The 12804-nt window shown below is 42.2% G+C and overlaps 1 protein-coding gene across 1 annotated transcript in view; it reads right to left on the bottom strand.

Moving 5' to 3' along the window:
• Nucleotides 1-641: 641 nt before the first annotated feature.
• Nucleotides 642-12804, bottom strand: part of TSPAN17 (tetraspanin 17) — a 144895-nt gene continuing 132732 nt past the window's right edge. The window contains exon 8 of the mRNA XM_082256848.1: nt 642-909. Within this exon, the coding sequence (XP_082112974.1) occupies nt 844-909 (66 nt within the window). The 3' untranslated portion in view covers nt 642-843. The remainder of the gene's footprint in view (nt 910-12804) is intronic.

The following is a 12804-nucleotide window of genomic DNA, read 5'->3' as shown; positions in this document are numbered from 1 at the left end:
AAAATAATAAAACAAAAAGAGCGGGGGGGGGGGGGGGGGGAGTATGGTATCCAAAACTACTCCGTATTTGGCTTGGAGGTACTACAGTTTGGCAATCCCTTCAGTGCAATTGGGATATCCAAAATATTCCTGATATCTTAAGCGCTTTGTTTACAGTCAAGTAAAATGGTATAAATGTGACACGCTAACCAAGACCTACATCACTGTCCTAGTACATAGAAATCCATACACAAATGACAACCATCCCTCCTCCTTTAAAAAAAAAAAAAAAAAAAAGCGCACATCGGCAGCTCTATTGAATGATTAATACCAAACTATAAAATCTGCAACAGCTCCAGTGTTGGACAATCCAGGGTTTAGAGGTGGACAGTCACACCATCCTGGAAGCAGTTTTTATATAAGTAGTCCCTTCCAGATTCATGGCTTAGAAGACATGTCAGGTCCAAATGGTGTGTAGTCTCTCCTGTTATATAGATATATATAATATATTTATAAATATAAATCACTGTCACACTGCCCGTTCTGTATCATACATGCACATATATTACACCTTTGCTTCCAATGCCGGCCCCTCCGGGGAGGGAAGGAAGCTTGGAGTGATGTGGGTCTTGTTGCACGGACGGATAGATAGACGAATTGACGTCATTGTTCCTCAATCAGCAGGACAGAACACGCTGCATTTATGTCACCTCATCCACAGTCAAGAACATTCCAAGTAATACTATGAAGTACAGGGAGGTATTCCAGTATCAAGTTCATGCCGAGTAGTCTCTGCTGTTACGGTGCAGTCCTGTAAGGCAGGCTACAGTGTCCAGGAGGCTCAGGAGTATTCAGGGCAATGTGTCACCAGTTTGCCTTCACAGCTTTAATGTCACTAATCAGATTCTGAGCCAAGCAGATGCCAAAAATCTGAAAAACATTACAAAAATTAAAAGTAAAATATCTGTATTTCATGACAGTTTTTTTTTTTATTTTTTTTATTAAAAAGGGACACTAAATTATATCCATTTACTCCAAAAATAATCTATACACTACCACTACCGAATGGCACTGTAGTCTCATTTTAAGGAAATGCTTTCTTCCCAAATGTTTGCTCTTGCAACATCTTCCGTGAGCTCCCAATCCTGTCTCCCCCTCACTTCCATTTGTTTGGAACAGCCAGTGCATATTAGTTGTGTGCATTGCTCTATGCACAGTACAAATCCCATAGTTCATAGTCTCCAGTCCATCTGGGGAGTAAACAAGAGAGGGTGCCTGCCTACATGATTACACGGGCACCCACTACAGCACCCAGGTGATTGTATAGACCACTTTTTTTAAATTTTATCCACTGTAACATGCTTGAGATTGAAACCACTGTTAAAGTTCGGGCTGGAGTAAAGGGGCATTTTAAGGCCATCAGACCTCAAGCAAATGGAGCAGCACATCCTGAGCCAACATAAATGGTTAGGTGAACCCCATGGGTTAGCACACCCACTCTGCACATGGGTGCTGCTCATTGCAAGATGACTGATTTAGGGAAATAGTACTTTGATGAACAGGTGCTACTACCTTACCATCAGCCTCCAAACGGTGTGCAAGGTAGGCACACTTTGACAAGACAGTGCACCAATTCCTCTGCATGTTGCAGGGAGATTTGGAAGGGCAGTCAATGGATGCCTATATAGTTTGACAGTGCCTTACAGTTTATATCCTACCTAATCTTTTCTCTGCACTTTACCATAGCATAGTGGACTGCATTTCTTAAAACACTGAAGTTTTTTTTTTTTTTTTTTTTTTTACCTACAGCAACGGTATGTTGAGAAAGGATGTGAGCACAGATATCAGCAGGCAGGAAATGTATTTCTTAGCACACCAATGTTTGTGTGAACCCCAGTGACTGAATGACCGGTCAACACAATCCACAGAGATGAACAGAAATGGTAAACATGTTTGGTTGGCTGCAGCTGTGACTCCCCAGGACATGGGAAAACCAGTACGACAGCCAGTAGCTGTAGTAAGGATTTCATGCACAATTACCAACACTTTAGCAGACAGTCACTGTGAGCGGGAGCTGCCAGTCACGGCACAGGGCTCTAAAGAAACGGCACGGGCGGTCGTTTCTTCAGAGCGCATGTGCCAATGACGTCATCGGCTGCATGCAATGTAAATATCTCCTAAACGGTGCAAGTTTAGGAGATATTAACAGTACCTATAGGTAAGCCTTATTAAAGGCTTACCTGTGGGTAAAAGTTCTCAAGGTGGGTTTACAACCACTTTAACACGCAACTAAACATTATTGCCATTTAAAACAAACTTGTCAGAACTCCAACAAATTCCTTCCAGTAACATTATCACTGGGTACAGTTTTAAGCAAAATTGTAAACTTAGCGATCACAAATACAGCCCGTACTTACAGGAAGGGCTAGCAAAGTTTGGCTTTGGTGACGTTTTCCTGGAATGGATTAATCTACTATACAACACATCTAGGGCCAGAATAAGAGTGAATAATTTTATTTATGAATCTTTCCCTTTAATGAGAGGCACTAGGCAGGGGTGTCCTCCGTCGCCGCTGCTTTTTGCGCTGGCGATAGAGCCCCTGGCTGAGCTGATACGATCATGTTCCTTTGTTATTGGCCTAGTGATTGGTGGCCTGGAGGAAAAGGAGTCCCTCTACGCGGATGACATGCTCACATATATAGCCGACCCTCAATCCTCCCTCGCTCAGTTACTGAGTGTCATCCAGGGTTTTGGTCACTACTCAAGATTCCGAGTCAACTGGGAAAAATCCCTCCCGTTTCAGTTAGACCAAGATGGCTCAATTTCTCTACCACCAAAGTGCTCATTACAAGTTGTTATGACCTTCCGTTATTTAGGTATTATAGTTCATGTCCTTATATCTAAAGAATAATTTGGACCCACTCGTTAATAGACTTAAAAAGCACCTTAAAGACTTGGTCCACTCTACCTCTGACCCTACTGGGCAGGAGAAATCTTTTTAAAATTCTATTCCTGCCACGTTTCCTCTACATACTGAAGATTTCACTGGTATATATCCCAAAACGTACAGTTGTGCTCATAAGTTTACATACCCTGACAGAATGAATGATTTATTGGCCATATTTCCGAGAATATGGATGATAACCCAAAAATGTTTCTTTCACTCATGGTTAGCGTTTGGCTGAAGCCATTTACTATCAATTAACTGTGTTTACTTTTTTTAAATCATAATGACAGCAGAAACTACCCAAATGACCCCGATCAAAAGTTTACATACCCTGGTGATTTTGGCTTGATAACATGCAAACAAGTTGACACAAAGGGGTTTGAATGGCTATTAAAGGTAACCATCCTCACCTGTTTGGTGTGTGTGTGTGTGTGTGTATGTGTGTGTGTATGTGTGTGTGTGTGTGTATGTGTGTGTATGTGTGTATGTGTGTGTGTGTGTGTGTGTGTGTGTGTGTGTGTGTGTGTGTGTGTGTGTGTGTGTGTGTGTAAAAGGTCAATGAGTTTCTGGAATCCTGACAGACTCTTGCATCTTTCATCCAGTGCTGCACTGACGTTTCTGGATTCTGAGTCATGGGGAAAGCAAAAGAATTGTTAAAGGATCTGCGGGAAAAGGTAGTTGAACTGTATAAAACAGGAAAGGGATTTAAAAAGATATTCAAGGAATTGAGACTGCCAATCAGCAGGGCTCAAACTAATCAAGATGTGGAAAATGAGGGGTTCTGTTGAACCAAACCACAGTCAGGTAGACCAACTAAAATTTCAGCCACAACTGCTAGGAAAATTGTTCAGGATGCAAAGAAAAACCCACAAATAACTTCAGGTGAAATAAAGGACTTTCTGAAAACGTGGTGTGGCTGTTTCAAGATGCAAAATATGGAAACACTTGAAGAAAGATGGGCTGTATGGTCGAGTCTTCAGAAGAACACCATTACTACGCAAATGCCACAAAGTATCCCACTTACAATATGCCAAACAGCACAGAGACAAGCCTCAAACCTTCTGGCACAAAGTCATTTGGAGGGAGGAGACCAAAATTTAGCTTTTTGGCCACAACCATAAACGCTACATTTGGAGAGGAGTCAACAAGGCCTATGATGAAAGGTACACCATTCCTACTGTGAAACAGAGGTGGATCGCTGATGTTTTGGGGATGTGTGAGCTACAAAAAGGCACAGGAAATTTGGTCAGAATTGAATGCAAGATGAATACAGTATGTTATCAAAATATACTGGAGGAAAATTTGCATTCATCAGCCTGGAAGCTGCCCATGGGACGTACATGGGCATTCCAACATGATTCTAAACACAGGGCCAAGTCGACCTGTCATTGGCTACAGCAGAATAAAGTGAAGGTTCTGGAGTGGCCATCTCAGTCTCCTGACCTCAATATCATTGAGCCAATCTGGGGAGATCTCAAACATACAGTTCATGCAAGACAGACCAAGAATTTACAGGAACTGGAGGCTAAAGAGCCACAAAATACAAATACCACAAAAGACTTCAAGCTGTCATTGATGTTAAAGGGGACAATACACGGTATTAAGAACTGGGGTATATAAAGTTTTGATCAGGGTCATTTGGGTAGTTTGTCGTCATTAGGATTTAAAAAGAGTAAACACAGTTGATTGATAATAAATGGCTTCAGCCAAACACTAACCATGAGTGAAAGAAAAGTTGGTGTTCTCATTCATATTCTCTGAAAAATGGCCAAGAAATCAAAATCCTGCCAGGGTATGTAAACTTATGAGCACAACTGTAGATTCCAAGAGATTGACTCCATCCTTACCCCTAAATTTGGGGAGGCAAAGCTGTTCGGATTGCTAAAGATACGCTGTTATTGCCTATTCTGGAAGGAGGCCTGTCACTTCCCGATATGCAAGCCTATTATACTGCTTCCCAACTGGCCCATGCCCACTGGTGGTTTTACCCAGAAGTCAATAATGCTGCCACAGCCTTAGAAGCTGCCATTCTTACTTCATATGAGTCCCTACAGAATTTGCTTCATCATCAATCCACAGGGGGCAGGGATAGCACAAGTATCTCATCCATGACTGCAGATCTTAAAGCTTTCCAGACGGCTCCCATCAGATGCAAATGCTGTATTCTCCCCTGATGCTCTATTATGGAAAAACTAGTGTCTGCAGGAGTTCTATCAGAGAACGGACAGACAAAGCATTTTGGTTTAAAAAAAAAAAAAAAAAAAAAAAAAAAAAAGGGAGTGAAACTAATTTCCCCACTTGTTTGTTGAAAATGCCTTCTGCTCCTTTGCAGAATTTTGTAGACACTTTAATCTCCCTCATCACAGCCTACTTTCGATATCTCCAACTACGACATACGGCTGCCACGCAATTTGGTCTCCGTGACATTTCTATATAAGTCTCTCCCTTAGAGCGACAGTTGGCTGACCCCTCTCATTCCAAGCTAATATCTACAAATTATACATTTCTGTTACATTCCACAACTGAAAGACTTAATCACACAGAACTTAAATGGAGCTGATATACCGGATCTCACAGAGGAAATCTGGCAGGAAATTCTGCTGACACAGGTCTCTGCTGTTATTTCAGCTAGAGATAAAATTTATACAAACTACATTCTTATGTAGCTCTTACTAGATTTCAGGTTTCCTTTCCCGCCTGCACAGAATGCCCTCCCCCATGTGTTCTAGATGTTCTTTATCAGTGGGAACATTCCATCATATGATGTGGGAATGTCAACCAATAAGAATCTTCTGGTCAGAAGTCACTGCTTTTATTAGCTCTGTTACCCAAATACCCAATAACCGTAATCCTTTTAATGTGTCACTTTGGATATATTGATGATGAATCCCTTTCTAAAAACACACTTCTTATACGTTTAGTTACGTTTTATGCTAAAAAAAAATCCATTATTATGAAATGGAAATCCACAACCCGCCCCCCACTATAACCTTTTGGCTTACTCTTACTAATCAAGCTCTATCGTTATACAAATTAACGTATGAGGCTAGAGGTTCCCCTGTAAATTATATAAAGTTTGGAATCCATGGGTGAGTCCGGACCCCACTATACCAGCTAATACTTAAGTCATTAACCAAACATGAGGACCAATAGTAACTCTCTTTCACCACCCTCTGACAAAATGTATTTCAATATACTAATGTTTTGAGACCTTGATCCCCCCCTCTTTTTTCATCCGTGAATGTAAGGTGTAGGTTTATTACTTCCTTCCTTACTCATTTACAATGAATGGACGGAATGCATCTACATACAGTGATATTTGAGCGTGGTTTGCTCTATTTTCATGCGTTTATGTTATTTTGTACATTTTATTTTATGTTCAATAACGTTACCCCTCAAAAGAAAAAAAAAAAATATAGCCCATCTTGTCCTAAGTAGGTGGCCCCACTGACCATATGGGAGATTTACATTTTACAAGATTTTTTTTTTTTCGCGCAACGTCAGCGGTCTACATTCTTTGAAGATACTGATAATTTTGACCATTTTCTGGCTTCTGCTGAAGTTATCTTTGCTTATGCAATAACTTCATACAATAGTCGGCTTGAGCTGCTAAAGTCTACCTAAAAGGACTCCTAAAAAAAAAAAAGAAATAAAAAAAAAAGAGAAGTGCGCATGGTAAATGTATATCTGTATAAAAGGCCAAATTGGGTCCTGGGTTCAGTGATTACACATCAGTCCAGATAAGGCCAGGGAACAATTTAGTAATATTTTTTTTTCCTCAGGAAAACCACATTCTGAAGCAGTACTTTGACGTCTATTTTCATAACTGTAGTACTATACAAGTCTGACAATCAGGTCATATTCTGGGTTAGGATATAGGCAAATACTCAGGATGCAACTGATATTTTAATATTGTAGCAGCCTTGGTCCACAACCCATTTCACCAAGAAATCTACATCCAGCAATGTTTTTACAGAAGGCATAGAGTACTGGAAGCCCACAAATAAACCTCTGTGCCTTTAGTAATATTATACATACATGCACGTGAACACACATTACACACTTCCTACATATACAGTGCCGTGATAAAGTATTCATACTCCTTGAAATTTTCCACATTTTGCTAGGTTACAACCAAAAATGTAAATGTATTTTATTGGGATTTTATGTGATAGACCAACACAAAGTGGCACATAATTGTGAAGTGGAAAGAAAATTATAAATTGTTTCACATTTCTTACAAATAAATATCTGAAAAGTATGGCGTGTATTTGTATTCAGCCCCCCCCCCCCCCTCCCGAGTCAATACTTTGTAGAACCACCTTTTGCTGCAATTGAAGCTGCAAGTCTGAGTATGCCTCTATCAACTTTGAACATCTAGGAGCATGAAAGGTTTGCCCATTCTTCTCTGAAAAATAGCTTAAACTCTGTCAGATTGGATGGAGAGCATCTGTGAACAGCAATTTTCAAATCTTGCCACAGATTATCGGTTGGATTTAGGTCTGGACTTTGACTGGGCCATTCTAACACATGAATATGCTTTGATCTAAACCATGCCATTGTAGCTCTGGCTGTATGTTTAGGGTCGTTGTCTGGCTGGAAGGTGAACCTCTGCCCCAGTAGCAAGTCTTTTGCAGACTAACTGCTCTGTATTTGGCTCCATCTTCCCTATAAATTCTGACCAGCTTCCCCATCCCTGCTGAAGAAAATTATATTTACAACAGGATGCTGCTGCCACCACGTTTCACTGTGGAGATGGTGTGTTCAGGGTGATGTGCAGTGTTAGTTTTCCGCCACACATTGGGTTTTGCTTTTAGGCCAAAAAGTTCAATTTTGCTCTCATGTGAACAGAGCGCCTTCTTCCACACGTTTGCTGTGTCCCCCACATGGCTTCTCGCAAACTGCAAACGGGACTTATGGCTTTCTTCTTGCCCCTCTTCCATAAAGGCCAGATTTGTGGAGTGCACGACTAATAGTTGTCCTGTGGCCAGATTCTCCAACCCAAGCTGTGGATCCCTACAGCTCCTCCAGAGTTACCACGGGCCACTTGACTGCTTCTCTGATTAATGATCTCCTTGCCCAACCTGTCAGTTTAGGTGGACAGCCATATTTTGGTAGGTTTGCAGTTGTGCCATACTCTTTCCATTTTCGGATGATGAATTGAACAGGGGTCTGCAAGATGTTCAAAGCTTGGGATTTTTTTTTTTTTTTATATAACCTAACCCTGCTTAAAGTCTCTCCACAACTTTATCCCTGACCTGTCTGATGTGTTTCTTGGCCTTCATGATACGGTTTACTAAGCTTCTTCAACAAAGGCTCTGAGGGCTTCACAGAACAGCTGTATTTATACGGAGATTAACCACTTGCCTACAGTGCACTTTCACCCCCTTCCTGCCCAGACCGATTTTCAGCTTTCAGCGCTCTCACACTTTGACTGAGAATTACTCAGTCATGCAACACTGTACCCATACAAAAATTGTGTCCTTTTTTCACACAAATAGAGCTTTCTTTTGATGGTATTTGATCAATACTGGGTATTTTATTTTTTGTGCTATAAATAAAAAAAGACTGAAAATATTGGGAAAAAACGCATTTTTCTTTGTTTCGGTCATAAAATTTTGCAAATTAGTAATTTTTCTTCACAAATTTTGGCCAAAATTTATACTGCTACTTATCTTTGGTAAAAATAACCCAAGTAAGTGTATATTATTTGGTCTTTGTGAAAGTTATAGAGTCCACAAGCTATGGTGCGAATCATTGAAAATTGATCACACTTGATCACACCTGATGTACTGAAGGCCTATCTCATTTCTTGAGACACTAAAAAGTCAGGAAAGTACAAATACCCCCCAAATGACCCCTTTTTGGAAAGTAGACATTCCAAGGTATTTAATAAGGGGCATGGTGAGTTTTTTGAAGTTGTAATTTTTTCCCACAATGCTTTGCAAAATGAAGATTTTTTTTTTTTTTTTTTTTTTACAAATTGCCGTATTAACAGGTTATTTCTCTCACACAGCACATGTATACTTGCAACTACACCCCAAAACACATTCTACTACTCCTCCTGAGTATGGCGATACCACATGTGTGAGACTTTTTCACAGCCTGGCCACATACAGAGGCCTAACATCCAAGTAGCCCCGTCCGGCATTCTAGGAGCACAAATTACACATATAATTTCCTGACAACCTATCGCACTTTTGAAGGCCCTGGAGCACCAGGACAATGGAAACCCCCATAAAATTACCCCATTTTAGAAAGCAAACAGCCCAACGTATAATTTTTGAGGCATAATGAGTCTTTTGAATATGTCATTTTTTTTCCACAAGTTTTTGGAAAATGTGGAAAGAAAATGAAAACACTTTTTTTACACAAAGCTGTCCATTTATGCAATATTTCTAACACATAGCATGTACATAGCAAAAATTGCACCCCAAAATACATTCTGCTATTCCTCCTGAGTATGGCGATACCACATGTGTAACACTTTTTCACAGCCTGGCCACATACATAGGCCTAACATCCAAGTAGCGCTTTACACAGTTGTCCATTTATCCACTTTAACCACTTAAGCCCCGGAGGATTTGGCTGCTAAACGACCAGAGGGCATTTTGCGATTCGGCACTGCGTGACTTTAACGGACAATTGCGCGGTCGTGCGACGCTGTACCGAAACGAATTTGGCGTCCTTTTTTTCCCACAAACAGAGCTTTCTTTTGGTGGTATTTGATCACCTGTGCGATTTTTTGATCACGCGCTATAAACAAAAAAAGAGCGTAAATTTTGCAAAAATAGCAATATTTTTCCCTTTTTTTTTATATGAAATTCCCCCCAAAAAAAAATGTAAAAATCAAAATTTTTTAATATTTTCGGCCAATTTGTTTTATGCTACCTATGTTTGGTAAAAAAAAATCGCAAAAAGCGTATTTTGATTGGTTTGCGCAAAAGTTATTGCGTTTACTAACAAAGGGAAAGATTTTTGTCATTTTTGTTGTTTTTTTTTTTAACGCGTAATGGCGGCGATCTGCGATTTTTTTTGCGGTACTGCGACATTGCGGCGGACAGATCGGACCCTTGACTGACATTTTTGACACTTTTGGGGTTACCAGTGACATTTCTACAGTAATCAGTGCTATACATATGCACTGTTACTGTAAAAATGCACTGGTAGTGAAGGGGTTAACTTTATTTGAGAGGGAGGGGCTGTGTGTGTCCCTAGGGGCGTGATTCTAACTGTGATTGGCTGTGGCTTCAACTGTATGCAGAGTGATCAATGGATCTACATAGTAGATCCATGTGATCAGCTCTCATACAGAGAGGAGAATGACCGGCAGCTTGTTTACACAAGCTGCCTGACTATCTCCCTCTCCCCCGCCGATCGCAGAGTGGCCGGCGGCGATCGGGTCCGCCGGTCACGTGCGCGGGGGGGTCCGTGACCACGCGGGAGCGGGAGCGCGCCTCCGGCGGCGCGCGCTCGCTCCCTAAACCCTCACAGGCGAGCGACGTAGACCTACGTCACTTTGCCTGTGAGGGGCTGACCGCCGCCGTAGATAGTCGTGCGGCGGTCGGCAAGTGGTTAAGACTGGGCCTATTTTTGACACTTGGTGTTTACAAGCTAAAATCATTTTTTTTTGCTAGAAAACTACTTGGAACCCCCAAACATTATATATTTTTTTTTTAGCAGAGACCCTAGAGAATAAAATGGAGATCGTTGCAATATTTTTTATCACACCATATTTGCGCAGCAGTCTTCCAAATGCGGTTTTTTTGAAAAAAAATTAACTTTTTTGAACTAAAACATAAGAAAACAGTAAATTTAGCACAATTTTTTTCCATAATGTGAAAGATAATGTTACGCCGAGTAATTAGATACCCAACATGTCATGCTTCAAAATTGCGCATGCTCACAGAATGGCGCCAAACATTGGTACTTAAAAATCCCCATAGGCAACATTTTAAAAATTTCTGCAGGTTAGTAGCTTAGAGTTACAGAGGAGGTCTAGGGCTCAAATTATTGCTCTCGCTCTAACGATCGCGGCGATACCTAACATGTATGGTTTGAACACCGTTTACATATGTGGGCGGGACTTGCGTATGCGTTTGCTTCTGCGCGCGAGCTAACGGAGACAGGGCGCTTTAATTTTTTTTTTTTTTTTTTCCTATTTATTTTATTTATCATTTTTTTATTTTTACACAGTTTAAAAAAAAAATGTTTTGATCATTTTTATTCCTATTACAAGGAATGTAAACATCCCTTGTAATAGAAATAGGCATGACAGGTCCTCTTTATTGTGAGATCTGGGGTCAAAAAGACCTCACACCTCACAACTACACTAAAAAAGAAAAAAAAAAAAAAAAAAAATTGTTGAAAGAGGAAAAAAAAAAAAAGCAAAAAAAAAAAAAAGTGGCCCTTTAAACCGGTTGCTAGGCAACGTCTTTTGACGTAGCTCCGGTCCTCCAAGACCATAGAGTTGAGTGAGGGCCATCTTGCCCTCACTCGACTTCCTGTCTCTGAGGATCCGGGACCGGATAGTTTTCCCCGCTGCCGGCGGGTCCAGTAAGCTGGGAAAACGTCTGGGACGCGGCAGGAGGGGGGGGGCACCTCTTCCCCTGCACCGTAAGGGTAATTCCGCTGCGAATCCGCCACTGGGACCACCCTTATCTGAAAGCCGACCGCCCGCCATTTAAAAAAAATACCGGGGTTATGGGGGCTATCTGCTGCCATAACTCCAGTATTTAGCTTTTAATGGCCGACGCATATAGTCGTTAGGCGGTCAGTAAGTGATTGCATGTATATGGCAAACAGGTGACGATGACTGATGGGGTGACAGGTGACGATGACTGATGGGGTGACAGGTGACGATGACTGATGGGGTGACAGGTGACGATGACTGATGGGGTGACAGGTGACAATGACTGATGGGGTGACAGGTGACGATGACTGATGGGGTGACAGGTGACGATGACTGATGGGGTGACAGGTGACGATGACTGATGGGGTGACAGGTGACGATGACTGATGGGGTGACAGGTGACGATGACTGATGGGGTGACAGGTGACGATGACTGATGGGGTGACAGGTGACGATGACTGATGGGGTGACAGGTGACGATGACTGATGGGGTGACAGGTGACGATGACTGATGGGGTGACAGGTGACGATGACTGATGGGGTGACAGGTGACGATGACTGATGGGGTGACAGGTGACGATGACTGATGGGGTGACAGGTGACGATGATTGATGAGGTGACAGGTGACGATGATTGATGAGGTGACAGATGACAATCACTGACGGGGTGACGCGACGATGATTGATGGGGTGACAAGTGGCGATCACTGATGGGGTGTCAAGTGACGATGATTGATAGGGTGACAGATGACGGTGACTGATGGGGTGACAGGTGACGATGACTGATGGGGTGACAGGTGACGGTGATTGATGGGGTGACAGGTGATGGTCACTGATGGGTGACAGGTGACGGTGCACGGCGGTACTGATGGCAGTCTCTGGTGACCGGTGAACTTTAGGCTACATTCACATGTGAGCGTAGCGATCATGGGCAGAATCACTGCGATTCTGCCCGTGATCCAGAAATCATTGCAAATCGCGGGACGCCTGTGCGTTGCCTGTGATTTGCAATAGCACCCCAAACGCTGTGCGATGTTGCAGCGATTTCCGCCTGCCGAATCGAGGTAACATCACGCAAACAACGCATGACGCCCCAAAGAAGCTCTTGTACCTTTTTTGGGCGTCATGCGATGTTTGCGCGATGTTACCGTGATTCGGCAGGCGGAAATGGCGGCAACATCGCACAGCGTTTGGGGTGCTATTGCAAATCACGGGCAGCGCACAGGCGTCCCGCCATTTGCAATGAT

This window comes from Pelophylax lessonae, assembly GCF_965119305.1.
Source record: "Pelophylax lessonae genome assembly, chromosome: 4".
Taxonomy (NCBI): domain Eukaryota; kingdom Metazoa; phylum Chordata; class Amphibia; order Anura; family Ranidae; genus Pelophylax; species Pelophylax lessonae.
The sequence above is the reverse complement of the archived record's forward strand: the minus strand, read 5'-3'. Positions and strand labels throughout refer to the sequence as shown.